Here is a 17,637-nt window from a genome sequence, read left to right as displayed (position 1 = left end):
ATCAGTCAAGCGATGTATTGTTAATAGTTAATAACGTCATTTAATTGGTAATTTTCTAAATTTCGCGTAGTGTTCACATTTATAAAATGAAATAAAAATTATTTGCTAGTAGCTGTAAGATTTCTCTGTTATACAATTTCAAGTAAGTTATTTTTTGTATTTGTAGATGTATATACGAAAAAGTCGGTCAATTGACTAGCAAGTATGTTTTCGTCTGGGGTGATCACCGTGATCACGTACGCATCTGCACGCACCTACAATAAATCAGTGTTTATTTTTAGTAGGAACTTCGAAGATTTTCGGGAATACTTGTAAATACGTGTGATTATAGTTAAAAAATGTAGAATTTTATCTTCTAATCTGAATGTGAAGAATAATTTAGAGCAATATAAACGGAACCTCTGAATATTGCTATTTAAAACTACCTGTTTACACGGTGTAAAACTGGAACGTATATAAATTGTATATTCGACAGATCCACGAGCTTCGGTAATTCGTTTATTTCGCATCTAAGTGTGTGAACCTGTCATAGTATATCAGTCAACATATGACACGAATCACATAATAGACAAATTAAACATAATCACCGGAAAGTAAAAAGCTTTTTGACGAGGTGTTTCTCTTTAATCAAACAAAAACAAAATATTTCAGATTTAATAATAGCGCGAAACTTAGAGCAGTAAAACGATCGACTTCTTAAGCAAAACCTGTACCTTGGATTGTTCTATTTCAATTATTTCTAAAAACTTCCCGATTTTAACTTCGATAGCTGAAAGTTATCGTGAAAAAGGTCCTATATAGAAATATATTTCATACAGTTCGAGGAATACCGAGTGAATTGTGTGTACGAGTCCCGGTATTGTGAAACAGCGTGCTGGTTTTTTAAAGTTTCTTTTAGAAAACGTATACTGATTGTGTAAGATGCATATTGCATGCAAATGTTTAAACGTGTCCATAAAATCCAGGGGCACTGAACTGCAAAAGGTCAACATTAATGATATTGAGTTGTCACCTGAGGAACAGAATGACAGTTTTTTTCGTCAAGTGAGATTTTTTTATAATTCTTATATGTATTTGCACCAATACATACTATTTTTATACAGTTTTACTTGTGAATGATGCAATCATTTTTTGTTTTATTTATGATAGCTGGATCCATATCTGGACCCAGAGTCAAAGTGTTTTAAAAGAAGCTAATATTTTACATACTTCTTGCATTAAATTTATCACTCTTTTCAGTGATAAATATTATTTCTTTCTAAGTTACATAGTTTTTGATATAACAGTGTAAATATTAAGACCTTATCTTCTTCTAAGATTTTTGCATCTAAAGTTTGAAAAGTGTAATTCAATACATTTTGGCTCTAAGGTCTAAATATAAATAATTAAATAAATTGTACAGTAATTTATAATATTTAAAATGATAGTATTTACTTTAATGGTATGTATGTTTATTATATTTGAAATATCTTTCTTGTTCAAACTAGAATCTTGCAACTATATCAGAGCTTGAAGGTATTACCAAGGAACAACCAGGTTTAGTGGAGATAAGAAATGTGGGATCATGGATTATTCATCGTTGTTACAATTGTTCTATGTACACACATGCTGTGCACAGAGACCATGGTGCTGCCTTAGTTCTTATTAATACTGACATTGTTGTAAGTATTAAATTGTTGGTAAGTGTTATGGGTATCTCAGATGATCAATATATTTAAAATAAAAGTTATAGCTGATTGTTAAGTTAAATTTAGATTTATATTGTCAATTACAGTTCTGTATACACTTTTGTTATATTATAACTTTTTATTGTAGACTTCACCTGAAGAGATAAATAAATTAAGGTCTAATCCAGATTATAGTCCAGTATTTAGAATAATAATTGCTCATAGTTCTTTGGATGAACTTGACTATCTTCAACAACCTACTAAATTTTCTGGTAAATTTAGACAAAAGCTTAATAATGAATAAAAATGTATTTGGTCTTTTTAGGTGTACATAGTATTATATCTTTTATGTTACCTATTTAGTGTCACAGTTACCAAACAATGTGCAAGTAGCTTTGGGTGGACTCCAACAGCAGCTTGAAGAAGCTGTTCAACGGCAATCTGCAGAAATAGAGAATAAAATTCGTGCTTTCACAACAGAACAATATCAATTATTAGAGCAATTCCGTGAAAGAGCTCATACTGAACATAGATTATTAACAAGGTTTTATTGAACACCATATATTTTTGTTTTAGTCCTATTTAAAATTCATTTTTGTGACCTTTTTGAATATGTGAATTTTTCAGATTAATATGTAAAGGGGAAGAAACAAATAGATTAACAAACAATATAGAAACTCCCCCTACAACCCCAGAGAATTTTACAAGTCTAACTACCTCTACAACAAATACAGTAAATACATCACAAGTAATATCAAATGAAACAAAAGTGATCACTGGTCCTAATATTAAACAAAAAACTGGTGCTAAATATTTTCCAAATACTCTTGTTGTAAGTTCACATGTTTAAACATAGTTATTAAAAATTTTGAACAGACATTATTTATTAAAGTATAATATTTTATAGAATGGTAATGTAGATAAAAAAGACAAATTGTATATATACCCTAAAGAACCAACCAGTTTTGACACCGAAGCTTTATTTCCTTTGGAAGGAGTGGAAGACACTGTTCCTAATGATCAAGTTCAATCTTCAGAAGAAGGATCTGATACAGATGGTTTGTACGCGTAATTGTTAATTTAAATTAAAAAATTTTAAATAATACTATTAACAATTCTATTTAGATTCAGGTCAAGATGAAGGTATTCACATGCCAAGAGGACAAAGAGGTGGACATCCTACATTAGCTAAGTCATTACCAGTTAGTGTTCCATCTTTCCCTACATTTGTGCGTAGAACAGTTCAAGATCAAGATGATGATCAGGTATTACTATTTACTTTCTTACTCTAAAATTTTATTACCTTTATTGGCATTGCAGTTATTGATAATTTTATAATATGTATTGCACATATATATTATAAAATTAAATTCTTTATTGTAAAGAATGTAATACTATTTCAGTTATCAAGAGATCCACATGATCCACATAATATTCGAGCTTCAATTAAGGCTCTAGCTAAGAGCGTCCACGGTGATACAGTATTTGGAGACTTGCCACGTCCTCGTTTCTCTACTCAAATCTGACTTTATAAGAATTTCAAAGAAAGAGAATAAGTTTACGTTAAAAAATTATTACACATATAAAGTACCTATTATCTATAATTGTCTTTCAGTTAATACTACAAACGGTTAATATAAACAAAGGAAGAGTAAACATAGAAACTACAGAGATATTAATATTTCACATGCTTTGAATATATTTTAGAGTAAAAAAAAAAACTACTTTGAATATTAATTTTGTTAGTTTGTTGAGTTATAAAAGAAAAAAATTTTCATACCTGCGTATATTGAGGCTATACTATATACATAAATATGCTACATATATATTTGTTACTAACCGTGTAGTGTGTGTAGGAAATACAAAATTGTTTATTATTGAAATAAGACTGCGGGATAGGTATTGGGGAAAATAATAACTATAAAATCTCAAAGGTTATTAATACTATTAATGTGACGTTCTTGTGTTTTCTGTATCCAAGGCGATCACTTTTATGCCATCTCTACTCGACCGGCATCTGTTATTTTCTCTGCATGAGCCAGAATCTTTGAAAAATTTCTCTCTCAACACTCGCTCGAAAATTGTAATTTAAAAGACTTCAAAAATCAACGCAACGTGAGATTTATGATGCCATATCTGAAATAAAACCGTACTAGAAACAAATTAAGGGGCAAGGAAAGTTTTTTATGTATCAATTAGTAATTAAGATATTAAAGTGATAATTTTTCTCTAATAATTATTTTTACAGTACGCCGTTATCATTATATATAAACCAATACATTACAAATTGTCATTGATTTAATAACAAATTATTGTTACTGTTTTTAGGTAATTTGCAGTTTTTTGAATTAAAAAAAAGTTTGTACTCTGTTGTTTAAAAACTGAATTTTTTTTCTATTTGTTTGAAAAGTTGCTAATATTTGGTCTGAACACAAAGTTAAAGTTACATACATATGTCTATATATGTTATAAAAAAGTATCTTGTTTGCAGGAAATCTTTCCGTTTATATATTGTTTTTGTAAAACTCTACATACGTACGTATGTTGATATACGAATATGTATATAAAAAACATTAATTTTTTAATAATTAAAAACAGATATAAAAACTGGTTTACGTACGTTTTTGTACAAATATGATTCAATAAATTTTTTTACTTTACTTTTATATTTTGAATTTACTTCGAGCCACTCATTGTATTAGTCTTTTTTATAAATCTCTGTGATTAATTTCCTAGAATTTATAATTTTTGTACCAATTAACATAGTATCATGTGATAAATAAATTACTGATTAGAGATAATGAATTAGTACAAAAAAGTATGTGGCTTTTCTAATCATGTAATGCACGATTATAAAAATATTCATGAATGTTTTATCGATTAAGGTGTAAGATTTAAGTGCTTCAGAGATGTCAGAAATTCGTTATATGAAATATAAAAATTAACTGGAGGAAATAAAATGTTGCTTTGTAAAAACTATAAAAAAATGTATACTTGAATTATAACCAATGTTTTTATTATAGGTTTATTACACAAAATTTTATACACCTATTCCTTTATACTTTATATATAGAAAATACAAAAAAGTAATGTTAAGAAATTGATAATCAGATTTAATACATTACAAAATTTATTTCCTTTTGAAGATGGTTCATATGAAACAATAATATTGCGGTAGTTCACAAAAGTACACTGTACAATATGAAATGTTACGTAATTAATTACAAACTTCGTAAACGATCTTTCGTTCTCTTAATCGTGATTAATTTTATTATAAACAATACTGTGACATACAATATGTATGTTTATTCAGACAGGATCATGAATTAATTAAAAAATTAAATAATTTCAGTTTGCAATTAACGTCTGTATATGCAAGTTATGAATGTTATGAACATAATTTAAATATTATCAATGATTAATCGCGGCTTTATTTTTTACTGCAAGTTCCATTTGTGCAGCAGCTACAGATTTCATACCCTCCTGCACAGCAGATAAATTTGCTTTCCAAGCTGCAAGTAAATCACGTAACTGCATCCATTGTGGTCGACCAAATGTTCTATGCATGGTGCTTGAAATAAGAACTTTACGACCTGCCTGATCCATACGAGCTCTAACCAGTTTCGTCTTCAGTACTGAAATAATAAAGAAATCATTCAATTCTCGATTGTGATCTAAACCCTGCATAAAATAAATTTAACGTATAATATAATTGTCGAATACGCTCGATAACTTAGTAAAAATGAACTTTTTACGAAGCCAGTACTGATTCTTTTATATACCCTGCATATAATGTCTCCATCTTAATGATTAAATCAGGAGTAATTTTTTTTTTTATACAGGGCAAATACACGTTAAGTAAACTTTCAAGAACTTCAATTATTGTATGTAACAACTTACCATCAATAATAAAACTTTCTACTTCATCTTCAGTAATTTGTAGTTCTTCTTGAATTGTGTCAAATGACATTTCAGGATTTGTTTCTGCCAATTGCATAAATGTGAGTAATCTCATCTTTTTCATATTTTGTACATGATTCAATCCTGAAAGTTAAATTTAACATTAATTATCTGAAACAAAATGTTTACAATTATTCATTAAATGATTACATACCAAGTTGGTGTTCCACAAATTCCTTATGATGTTGATAGAAAAGTAAATATGCAGGTAGTTTGTCTTGGACAAATACAAGGAGGAGATCATGAATAAGTTCTCCTTCTAAGAACCTTACAGGTTTTAATGCTAATAACGGGTCAAGCAGGAAAGTATTTGGATCTGCCAATGCAGCCAAAATACAACGTTGTGCATCTTCCCTGGCAGCAGAAGCATTTTCAGCAGTATAAGTACCTAAGAGTTCAACCATAACTGCAGCAGCTTGTTCCCTATTAGAGTAATTTTTTATTTAAATATCATAATTATTATGTATTACATTGTAAAAGAAATTTTAATTACCCCTGTTTACAACTTAGCAGTACTTCATGAAGTAGTCGCAGCAGCTTTTGCATTTGTTCATTTGATGGTGGGAATGATGCAAATTGTTGCTTCAACTGATCTATTCCACTATATACTGCTTTAACTTGATCAACATTACGAGCAATTTGAACTAAGTGATAATACACATGATATCTCATTGGAGAATCATCTGAAAGGGATTGAAATAATAGCCACAATCTGAAAACATGAATTATGACATCATATAAAAAATATGTTATAATATTTACAGGACAAACAAAAAAATTTGTGCTACAAACTTACGCTTTTAAACAAACTAAACCAAATTTATAACCAGGAGCTTTTGTTAACTTTTCACAAAAGGCTAATATTAAATTTTCAGCTCGTTCTGTAGGAATCTAAAATAACATATTTGAATTTGTTTAGAGGCTACAAATTATACAAATATATAAAAATTTCTAAAGCAATGATACATACCACTATCAAAATCGATACAATATCATTTAAAACAGTTTCTATTTCAGTTTCATTTCCTTCTTTAAAACAGGCCTCGCATACACCGATAATTTTGTGTAGGTCATCTTCTATACCTTTAGGAGACTTTTCTTCGCTTATTTCAGCGCCCAAACTTTTAAAATATACCCTTAGTTCCTGTGCCTAAAACGAATAATAAAATGTAAAATATTTATTTTACGATAATACTTATTCGGAAAAAGATTTTGTACACTTTAAAACAAAACATTCATAAAAGAAAGATGTTTCTAAAAAATTAATATAACCTATGCATCACAGATGACTGTACTAAGCCAGTTTATCGTGTATTACAGCTTTTTATGAATGACATTATAAGAAATGATTCGTGTAATATAATATAATTAGTATTTACCTGATCTTCTAAGGGCAATTCCATAAAAATTGGTGGAACCTGCATTTTGATAAGTACCACCACGTTTTCTCTCAACGTTACGTTAGAAAAGAGAGGATCATGGAAGCCCACTACGCGGTGATTAGAAATCTTCTTATCCGATCGAGTTATGGAAAATAATTTTCTGTTGTTAGTTTCGTTACCATCCAAAGATATCGTGAATACTTTATCATTTTCGTGTCACATTCTACCATATTAACTGAGACTGTTTTAGTATTACAGCACTCTTAGTACGTTATTACGAGCAGAGAGTAAGAGTGTCGCCTCTTGTCTACTCTGTGATTACGAGTTTAGTTCTTTCATTGCTAGATGGCTGAGAATTTCAAGGTCCATAATGTAAGTACATGAGCCGCCTATGTCAATTCTACTGTACATGCAAAGTGCAATATTTTGGCACTTTGGCGACGTAGTATGGTGCCTGAGGCATTTAGAAACAAATTTCTATAAGGGTTTGATGCGTTTTGATGCCTAATAAAGCCAGGAAATCAATTTCTGTCGTATTCGGTCCAAAACGGTACAGGTGGCGCCATCTAGCGACGAGCGGCGGAACTACGAAAAACTAAAATTTCGATTTTCTCGATAATTAGCGAACTTTGAGTACTTCTGGGACTCAGAAAGTGCTATGTGATCGCATCAGAAGTAAAATAATGCAATAAAAGCTACCTAAAGGCTTTAATAAAGAAAATAAAAAAAATGTCATTTTATGGAGAAAATTTGTGGCGCCATCTAGCGGCGAAACTGCGAACTAAACTGAAAAAACGTATGTCCGTACACGCGTTAAGGAAAAATATAAAAAGTAATATTTCGCAACTTTGACGACCTAGTATACTACTTTAGACATTTTAAAGCAATTTTTGTTGAATAAGTTATTCATTTTTTTGCCTATTAAGCCCAGAAAATCAATTTTTATTTGACCCCTTTACTGCGTGTTCGGACATACGTTTTTTCAGTTTAGTTCGCAGTTTCGCCGCTAGATGGCGCCACAAATTTTCTCCATAAAATGACATTTTTTTTATTTTCTTTATTAAAGCTTTCAGGCAAGCTTTATTGCTTTATTTTGCTTCTAATGCAATCACATAACACTTTCTGAATCTCAGAAGTACTCAAAGTTCGCTAATTTTCGAGAAAATCGCATTTTTATATTTTTGTAGTTCCAACTTTCGCCGCTAGATGGATGCCAATTTTTTAGTCCATGTTTTGGACTATTTTTCTATTTTCTTTTCTAGCACTCTGAGGAGGTTCTTGTGGCATAATATAGGTCCTAGAGAGGTCACAGATTGTTTTCTGACCCTCAGAAGTACTCAAAGTTCGCTAATTTTCGAGAAAAACGAAATTTTAGTTTTTCGTAGTTCCAACTTTCACCGCTAGATGGACGCCAATTTTTTAGTCCATGTTTTGGACTATTTTTCTATTTTCTTTTCTAGCGCTCTGAGGAGGTTCTTGTGGCATTATATAGATTCTAGAGAGGTCACAGATTGATTTCTGACCCTTGTTTTCACATATTTAACCGTCGTGGTACATTCGTGTACATTATGACATGATACCTAGAATCATTTATCTATAACATAAAGAGCGCAATAAAACCCATTACATATAAAAATTTTATATTTCATTATTTATTATTATTTAAAAATTTTATATTTCATTATTTGAAAATTCTATTATTTATCAATTTCGGAAATCATGTTCGCCAACGTAGGAATATTACTGCGGTTGTCCTTCCTTGTATTCTTTAGAGCCCAGATCTGCATTCGAAAGCAGCACTAATTTGCCCCAAAGCAAAGATCAAGATCTAAAAACCTGCCCTGTGTACCTACAAGAATACCTCATGCATTTTAAAATCGAAACAGGAATTGTCCACTTGGTTTATCAAAGAACTGCCTGTACAAATGTTTGATTTGAATAACAGAATGGACTCGGAAAAAAACGTAAGGGAAACGGATACACGGCTTAAAACGAGGGAAACAAGGCACATGGAAATAGGGAGGAAAACAGTAACTGAACGGGTGCAGGAAAAAAGCGTGACAGAGGTGGCGGCTGGTAGGATGTTCCATACGCAACTACGAAGTAGACTACGGACGTTATTAACACTATGCATCATATACCCGCACCAGACGGAGGTGTAACGGAGCTTTTTATTGTCCTGAAGATAAATCACGACGAAATACTGGAACTTGACGATTCTTCGCTGCTTGCTTTGTTATAAGCTTGTTAGCTACGCAGATAAATTTTAACCCGTGGCGTTTTATAGCGATGTTATTTCTTGTTAAGTTAAACGTGTGTAATAGCTAGTTCAGCGTTTTACACGATGACTGCAACGATTATGTTACATGATCTAGTGTTAATCTGTGTAATCTGTATATTTTAATATTTATTTATTCGATGGAACATGAGGAGGATGATGAGGGTAGTATTGTGGATGCACAGATTAAGATTGAATGTTTAGGTAACATTGGATGAAGATTGAATGTTTAGGTAATTCATAGAAAATAAAGAAAATATAGAAGCAATATTTAGACTTGTAAATGAAGGAATTTTCTAAATTAAAAAATATACGATTTCCAAAGTCGATAATTCATAAATATGAATTTTTTAACCTTCTACATTTGGAAATTTATACCTTTCTACATTTAGAAATTTCTCACTTCCTACATTCAAAAGTTAGAAGAAGAAGATAGTTTCTCAAATACTGAAATTTCTACCTTCCTAAATCTGGAGATTTCTACCTTCACAAACTTTATTCAGAATTGAATTTCGAGTATAATGACTCTATTTACCACTCCCAGTGATTAACGTAATTTTAGAGGTATTTCGAATGGCAGCGCTGATTTAATTCCGCAATTATTTGACTAAATTTGCGGTGCCATTGGTGCCAATCACCGTATGTCGATGGACGAATTAAAATAGACTTCCAGCGATGAACCTATGCACGTACAAAAAATTAATGTTTCCCTCGGAAATAGAATTCCATCGACTCTCTGGGGTTCGTTTTCCTCATCTAATTTTGTAATTCAAGATATTTGTGGGGAAGCGGAACAACGGTATATTTATCACGTCAGTTATTGGCTATCGAAATAAATACATACTGTGAAAACTGTAACTTCTTTATAAATAAAAAAAAATGAAAGATAGATAAGAAATACTTTGAAGTATTACTTAAAAATTTTTTTCTAATTTGATACGTAAGTGACATAATTTATTTGTCTATTTATAAGTGAAATCGGTATATGTAATTCAGTGATATTTTCTAAATGTTGTTTTTATTTTTGAATAAACAATAAGTCACAATGCTATGATTTTGAATAAATGCATTTTTATTTTAATTAAGTCTGGGTATACGCAGCGCGTCAAAATGGCGAATCTTAAATTCCTCAGTTTGAATTACAGAAATAATTAACATTCTCTTGTCAAAATATATGTTGACTTTCGTCAAAATGAAGAGCTGCATAAATTAATTTGTGTATCTCTCATTTGTCATCCCTCATGTATTTTTAATCTAAAAATAACTGCACATCCTCCGCAAACCTAATACTAACTCTGAAACATCTATACATATACGAAACATGCAACTATATTCAAAGTACATAATTAACAGTTTAAAAAATACTAAAAAAAATAATTTCAAATAGTATAAAAATAAAAAAGAGGTACAAAGCTTTAATATCCCTATTCCGAATTAAAAATCTCTCACCACCGTTTGTATCGCACTGCACATCGATTCGTGGTGTCCCATCGTTCGCCTTACTTCGATCAATTCGGAGATTGGCGGCTATTGGAATTGGAAATGAAATTTGGTAGACGTACAAATGGAGACTAGCAGGCGCTAACACGTAACGCCGTTATACCAGGAGAAATGTATGGTATGCCGGGCAATCGATTCTACTAGAACCGATTTATGTTTACGGTCACTGGAATATCTACTGACAGCGGAGAATCGTGGTGCAAAACACATATGGTTAAAATACAAATGTAGCGCAAGACGGTCGAAAAGCATAAACTTAAAGAAAATTTTCTTCACAAGTGATATTTTTTATCATGGTTATAATTCGATTTTTGGCGTCGTAAAAATTTATATTTAGAATTGTCTGAAGTCACGAAATCTAATTTTGATATTGAACATTTGTTCTAACTCAAAATAGTGGCTTAACATCTTTCTGAAATTATTACAAGATTTCTTAAATTTTAAAAATGTGATCTTGAAATTTTACAAAGTAACTAAAATGAAACTGAACGAATATTTTTTGACAAATGCGTCAAGAAGAAAATATTGCTAGTTGGCAATTCTTTGAGAAGATACGACATAAAGTTATAAATATGAAGAAATGTTTTCTATGATTTCATTAAATATTTACAATCTATTTCTGCTACTATTTATAACAAAATATAAGAATATACAGAATGTACCACACGTTCAATACAACTAATACATCTCCATCAAAATTATACATAACTCAATTCTTAAACCACGATATTTATATTTCATAATTACGTCCATCGATTTTGATCAATTTCAGTCCACAAGCTGCACGGATCCAGACTTTCAATAAACCGAATCGGTGCTCTTTCTCTATGAAATTTATTCAACAATCAAAACGCTTCAGCATTTAAAATCGCGAGAGTGGACCGAAGCGATCAGCTAAAATGGAGGAATAATGAAATTCCACGAATAACATTATACGATCGTTTGCAAAAATAATGGAAGGAGTTTGCATAAATTTGCGTTGAACGCATCTCCGGTGTTAGTTGACAGGAATTGTCTGGGATATCACATACCGTTAGCAGACAAGCTGCAACAGATAAGGATACGATCTTCCGTTGGTTTCTCGACAAGGTAAATGTAAATTTGGGTAAGTCACTTTGGAAGTTGGTATACCGGGTGGTACGCGGGGTATGGCAGCTTACAAGACCGCAATGGTGCAACGTGGAACAAAACGGCTTAGTTCTGATATCCAGCTCTCGACTCTGTTGCGTTATCCAGCCTTGGAAGTTAGCTAATTTCGCTTTAGACCGTGTCCCACGTTTGTATCTTCCCGGTCACGCTAAAACTTTCCTACCTCTTCAACCACTGCGAGTTGCTTTGCTCGACGTAGATTAACAAATATGTCGGGACACTGATTACAAGCTTTTATTGCTTGCTCTTTGTACCTCATTGACTTCAACAGAATATACGATTTTTACGAAACTTTACATAATTTTATAATTGTTTGCGTAAGTGTTCATTAGACCTATCTGAGAATATAAGTATGAATATATTCGTGCTTCGTTTTTATGACAAGGGAAAAATCAACCCTCTTATTCAAGGAAGTCAACCCTTATGTTCAAATGAAATAAATCTTGAATAAATCATAAACTATGGAAGATATAAAATGTTTGAGACAAGAGTATTTTCTTAGACCTATAAGTCTATGTAAAAATATGTATGGAAAATATAATTTTACAAAAATTAATTCTAACCTCAAATTTAAAAATTCTTAAATTTAATAATGCAAAGGGTTTTGATATTTTTAAACTTTTAAGCGAAGTTGAAGTTTCTTAAATTATTTCTAATTAATAATTAATAATTCCAAAGGACCATACGTGCACCCCTGCGAGTTCTTCGCCACCACATCCACCTTCTATATCTAAAACTAACCTCTCACAAATCAATCGTCCAAGTCGATGAATATTTTTCGTACGCGTATTTGTTAGAAATAATCTGTGTCCCATTTTACCTTGAATCGTCTTAACTTAACTTAAGTTATTTCTAATTAATAATTAATAATTCCAAGGGACCATACGTGCACCCCTGCAAGTTCTTCGCCACCACATCCACCTTCTATATCTAAAACTAACCTCTCACAAATCAATCGTCCAAGTCGATGAATATTTTTCGTACGCGTATTTGTTAGAAATAATCGGTGTCTCATTTTACCTAGAATCGTCTTAACTTACCCTAAGTTATTTCCAATTAATAATTAATAATTCCAAAGGACCATACGTGCACCCCTGCAAGTTCTTCGCCTCCACATTCACCTTCTATATCTAAAACTAACCTCTCACTAATCAATCGTCCAAGTCGATGAATATTTTTCGTACGCGTATTTGTTAGAAATAATCTGTGTCCCATTTTACCTCGAATCGTCTTAACTTACCTTAAGTTATTTCCAATTAATAATTAATAATTCCAAAGGACCATACGTGCACCCCTGCAAGTTCTTCGCCACCACATCCACCTTCTATATCTAAAACTAACCTCTCACTAATCAATCATCCAAGTCGACGCATTTTTTTCGTACATTTGTCAGAAATAATCGGTGTCCCATTTAAAATCGTCTTATCTCATATAGGTCGTCCGCTGAAAGGGTTAAAACCGTATAAATTATTTTAGACAATACAGCACAACGCAGAAGTAGATAAAGTCCGTAGAAATATTATTCTAAAAGATTTTTAACGTTCCGTTTATTATTTCGTGACTTTTTTATTTCGTTCCCAGCTTGCACAAGATATAAAAGCTTTTAACGTTTACATTTTACATTGCACAGTGTAATACTCAAAGCGGTCTTCTTGAAACGGTGACACGCTTTCGCAAATGCATGCACTCTAAACCCGCAGAAAGGTTCAAAACTCTGCCGATTGTCGTATATTTTTCGGCAGTATTTTTTTTTGTTCCCATTTTTTTACCTTTATATTACTCGCCATTTCGCTCCCCGATCGGCATCCTCGGTTTACTTCAATTTCGCCTACGACTTTTATTACGCCTCTCTATACCGTTCGCTATTCCATTTTATGCTCGTCATACATTAACCGGAAGGATTACGTACGCCACACCGCAATATGCGAATTGGATGCATTCGCTCCAGTTTATTTCGTTTTCGTCTAATTTCGCGATTAAGTATTTCGCAGAGGAACAAAAAGGAATATTGTGGAAAAATGTTAATCCCTCGTGGTAAATTTATCCGATCGTACATAATATATTGTTGATGGGTTCATCGTAAACGCTATTTCATAGCCCGCCATCTCATGTTTTTATAGTGTTACACTGCGGCCGTATCCGGTGTTTTTCCTGAAAATATGCAAACATTCCATGCAACGCGAAGACGACCACGGGAACTTTTTTACTAGCTTCTTGTCCCGAGTTTACACGTATAATATGATACATGCTGTATTCAGGCTCTTCTTCCGACAAATACTTACAAAAACAGCAGGTAAGAAAGTTATCCACTGTTTTATGAGGCAATGTTGCTTTCATCGTGATAATGTCATTTTTTTGTTAATACTTTTTATTGAATACTGGTACGTGTTAATTTAAAATTTAGTTTAAGTGGAGAGATAAATAAATAACTTTTAGAAATTAGGTAATTTAAAAAATAATTGGGGAACTGGGGAAGTGGGAGATTAGGTAGTTGAGAATTTGGGAATTGGGAAATTATGAAGTTAGGAAATTAAGAATTTGGGAATTTGGGAATTAGGAAGTTGGGAATTAAGGAATTGGGGAATTGTGGAACTGGGGAATTTTGGAATGAGGAAATTAGGAAATTGGGGAATTCTGGAATTGGGGAATTTAGAAATTGGGAAATTGAGAAGTTGGGAATTAGGGAATTGGGAAGTTAGGGAATTGGGGAATTTAGGAATTGGGAAGTTAGGGAATTGAGGCATTATGGAATTGGGGATTTGAGGAATTGGGAAATTAGGAAGTTGGGAAATTGGGAATTAGGGCATTGTGGAATTGAGGAATTTAGGAATTGAGGAATTTAGGAATTAGGAAATTAGGGAATTGGGGCATTATGGAATTGGGGAATTGAGGAATTGGGAAATTAGGAAATTAGGAAATTGGGAAATTGGGAATTGGGGAATTTAGGAATTGGGAAATTAGGGAATTGGGGCATTGTGGAATTGGGGAACTGAGGAATTGGGAAATTAGGGAATTGGGGCATTGTGGAATTGGGGAATTTTGGAATGAGGAAATTAGGAAATTGGGGAATTCTGGAATTGGGGAATTTAGAAATTGGGAAATTGAGAAGTTGGGAAATTAGGGAATTGGGGCATTGTGGAATTGGGGAATTGAGGAATTGGGAAATTAGGGAATTGGGGCATTGTGGAATTGGAGAAATTAGAGAATTGGGGCATTGTGGAATTGGGAAATTAGGGAATTGGGTCATTGTGGAGTTGGGGAACTTAGGAATTGTGAAATTAGGAAGTTGGGAACTAGGGAATTTAGAAATTTAGAAATTGGGAAATTAGGAAGTTGGAATCTTTGGAATTAGGAAATTGTGGAGTCGGGAAATTAAGAATTTGGGAATTCAGGTTTTGGGAAATTAAGAAGTTGGGTATTTAGGTATTGTGAAATTAGGTAGCCGTGAATTTGTAAATTTGTAAATTCATACATGTTAAATATTGCTACCTGTTAGTCCAAAATTCAGTTCAAATGAATATTCGATAAATAACCCTCAGAAACAAACTAATTTAAAAACTACAAATTTCTAAGAATACTAGTCTGATAATTTCTAAATTAACAAATTTAATAACACAGACCCCCATTCCCACAAAACATAAAAATGTCAAATGACATCCACAACTTCGCAAAATTCCAAAAATTTTACAACCACCTTGATAGCAATCTATCGCAAGTTTACCGTAGACGAAAGTGTACACAAATATCTATATGGTCGAAATTCGCAAGAATTTCCTTCACTCCCGCTTTTTCGTCAATTTCATTTTTCCTATTGCTCGTTTGAAGAATCGATGACATCGATGTATCATGCGGATGCGACGAGTATATACGACCGTCTGTATAAGAGGAAAGTTCATACGATGGTGAAGAGCGAAAGAGGAAGAAGGGGTGAAACACGAGTGGAAAGTTGGAGGTATGGAATGGGTAAATGGTAAATATTTCAGGCAACGGCATACTCGACGAACTCCGGTGCTTAGACGGTATAGGTCAGGGTTCAGCTTAGTCAGCCCCTGCTAAAACTAACCGCTTAAATCCATTCGTTTTCTCTTCTCTTTCTTTTCCATCTTCTTTCTTCTTCTCTGAATTCCCCGCCGAAGTGTGCCAATTGTATGCGCATACGCTTAATGCAACATTTTTATACGAATATATTTAACTGTAATTGTCCACACTCGTAAATTTTAACATTTTCTTTAGAAGACGCACTTAAGTCGCCTGTTTAAGATTGCCAAGAAATTTGTTGTTTTACGGACGCTGAAGGAACTGAGAGGTATTAAAGGAGCTTTTAACTCAAGTTTATTCTTTTAATTAAAAAGAATACCCTGTTCTATTTTTCTTTGATGTCATACTCCTTCGTTTTATGAACCCGTGTCGAAGGGTAACCTTTATTAACACTTTGACGTCCTTCGAGGAGCATGGTACCCCTAATGCGATGTAATTCGAATTCATGGTGAAAGAGGAAAGTATAGTGTTTACTAATTTATTGGTAGTTCGTTCTTTATGTTCGAGATTTAATTTGTATACGTAAATTCATAACCTCAAATTTTAACTTCAAGATTTACTATTTATTGTACTGATTCATAGTTTGATTTAAAAAATTCATATAATTTAAACGATATTCAGTTTGTGTTTATTATATGCATTCATAACTTAAGTTGAAGAGTTAATTTTTTTTTGACGAAGCTCAGTTTGTATTTTTTAGACAGATTCACAATTTGATTTTAAAAATTCATATTCTTTAAACGATATTCAGTTTGTGTTTATTATATGCATTCATAACTTAAGTTGAAGAGTTAATTTTTTTTTGACGAAGCTCAGTTTGTATTTTTTAGACAGATTCACAATTTGATTTAAAAAATTCATATTCTTTAAACGATATTTAGTTTGTATTTATTATATGCATTCATAACTTGAATTAAAGAGTTAATTTTTTTTATGAAGCTCAGTTTGCATTTCTTATACAGATTCACAACTTCATTTAAAAAATTCATATTCTTTAAACGATACAGAGTTTGTATTTATTATAGGCATTCATAACTTGAATAAATAATGAAATATGTTAATTTTTTAACATATTTAATAATGAATATGTTAATTTTTTTTAACGAGACTCAGATTGTATTTATTAGACAGATTCATAACTTGAAATAAAAAATTAATCTTCTCAAACAGTATTTATTAAGGAATTTATTATACAAATTCATAGTTTGAAATAAAAAATTAATCCTTGTAAATCCAGTTTGAATTTACTATAAAACATGTATTCAAAAAGTAATACCTATAATTATTAAGGCTTATCATAAATCAACAAAAATAAAGTAAAAATGAACAAAATTAACAAAAAATAAAAAACACCCCCCCACAAAAAATAAAAAATATCTATCTTATATTAATATTTTAATTAAACACTGATTTTGAAGCAATAGTTACAAAGCTTTGTTGCGATATAACCGATTAGTAAGCAGCGGAAAACACGAGGAATAACAGAAATAACATTCTGTCGGCGCAGAATAAAAAAAAAAAAAAAAAAAATGGTGGAAATCGTGGTTTCGAGGGCGCAACCCCATTTTTTCAGCACGTAGCATATCGGAGCTTGTTACGTCGAATTTTTTTTTTTTGCACACTTTATACGTTCGCTATCAACAAACAGGGTTCGAATTCGTGA

General features: G+C 31.9%; 2 protein-coding genes and 1 long non-coding RNA gene across 5 annotated transcripts; 1 reads left to right on the top strand and 2 right to left on the bottom strand.

Moving 5' to 3' along the window:
* Positions 1 to 200: 200 nt before the first annotated feature.
* Positions 201 to 3,830, top strand: PRAS40 (Proline-rich Akt substrate 40 kDa). 3 transcript variants are annotated; one of them, XM_076532194.1, is made up of 8 exons: positions 201 to 489; positions 1,488 to 1,679; positions 1,816 to 1,939; positions 2,031 to 2,211; positions 2,295 to 2,499; positions 2,575 to 2,725; positions 2,793 to 2,932; positions 3,071 to 3,830. In XM_076532194.1, exons 2-8 carry the CDS (start codon positions 1,596 to 1,598, stop codon positions 3,191 to 3,193), a joined length of 1,008 nt encoding a protein of 335 aa, XP_076388309.1. In that variant the 5' UTR covers positions 201 to 489; positions 1,488 to 1,595; the 3' UTR covers positions 3,194 to 3,830. The 3 variants fall into 3 exon arrangements, with proteins under 3 accessions (XP_076388309.1, XP_003701766.1, XP_012137104.1); XM_003701718.3 differs by having other exon boundaries at positions 201 to 1,044; positions 1,488 to 1,661; XM_012281714.2 differs by having other exon boundaries at positions 201 to 1,044.
* A 949-nt stretch (positions 3,831 to 4,779) lies between these two features.
* On the bottom strand, positions 4,780 to 7,161 carry eIF3m (eukaryotic translation initiation factor 3 subunit M). The gene is made up of 7 exons (XM_003701702.3): positions 7,007 to 7,161; positions 6,598 to 6,777; positions 6,424 to 6,518; positions 6,121 to 6,339; positions 5,782 to 6,050; positions 5,568 to 5,711; positions 4,780 to 5,302 (listed from the first exon to the last, which is right to left on the bottom strand). Exons 1-7 carry the CDS (start codon positions 7,049 to 7,051, stop codon positions 5,079 to 5,081), a joined length of 1,176 nt encoding a protein of 391 aa, XP_003701750.2. The 5' UTR covers positions 7,052 to 7,161; the 3' UTR covers positions 4,780 to 5,078.
* Positions 7,162 to 12,565: 5,404 nt separating this feature from the next.
* LOC143264560 (uncharacterized) lies at positions 12,566 to 14,102 on the bottom strand. The gene is made up of 4 exons (XR_013038309.1): positions 13,706 to 14,102; positions 13,177 to 13,379; positions 12,977 to 13,072; positions 12,566 to 12,872 (listed from the first exon to the last, which is right to left on the bottom strand). It is a non-coding gene; the product is annotated as an uncharacterized LOC143264560 (long non-coding RNA).
* Between the last annotated feature and the right edge of the window lie 3,535 nt (positions 14,103 to 17,637).

Source organism: Megachile rotundata, chromosome 5 (genome assembly GCF_050947335.1).
Source record: "Megachile rotundata isolate GNS110a chromosome 5, iyMegRotu1, whole genome shotgun sequence".
In the NCBI taxonomy this organism is placed as follows: domain Eukaryota; kingdom Metazoa; phylum Arthropoda; class Insecta; order Hymenoptera; family Megachilidae; genus Megachile; species Megachile rotundata.
Note: the sequence above shows the minus strand (reverse complement) of the source record. Positions and strands in the feature narration are given on the sequence as shown.

Excerpts from the sequence above, each read along its gene's own strand:
- PRAS40 (XM_012281714.2), top strand. The coding sequence starts at position 922 with ATGCATATTGCATGCAAATGTTTAAACGTGTCCATAAAATCCAGGGGC. Across the intron at positions 1,680-1,815 it reads TTGTAAGTATTAAATTGTTG|ACTTCACCTGAAGAGATAAA; the intron begins GTAAGTGTTATG and ends TTTTTATTGTAG. Across the intron at positions 2,726-2,792 it reads AGAAGGATCTGATACAGATG|ATTCAGGTCAAGATGAAGGT; the intron begins GTTTGTACGCGT and ends AATTCTATTTAG.
- eIF3m (XM_003701702.3), bottom strand. The coding sequence starts at position 7,051 with ATGCAGGTTCCACCAATTTTTATGGAATTGCCCTTAGAAGATCAG. Across the intron at positions 6,519-6,597 it reads TTGTATCGATTTTGATAGTG|ATTCCTACAGAACGAGCTGA; the intron begins GTATGTATCATT and ends ATGTTATTTTAG. Across the intron at positions 6,340-6,423 it reads GGTTTAGTTTGTTTAAAAGC|ATTGTGGCTATTATTTCAAT; the intron begins GTAAGTTTGTAG and ends TCATGTTTTCAG.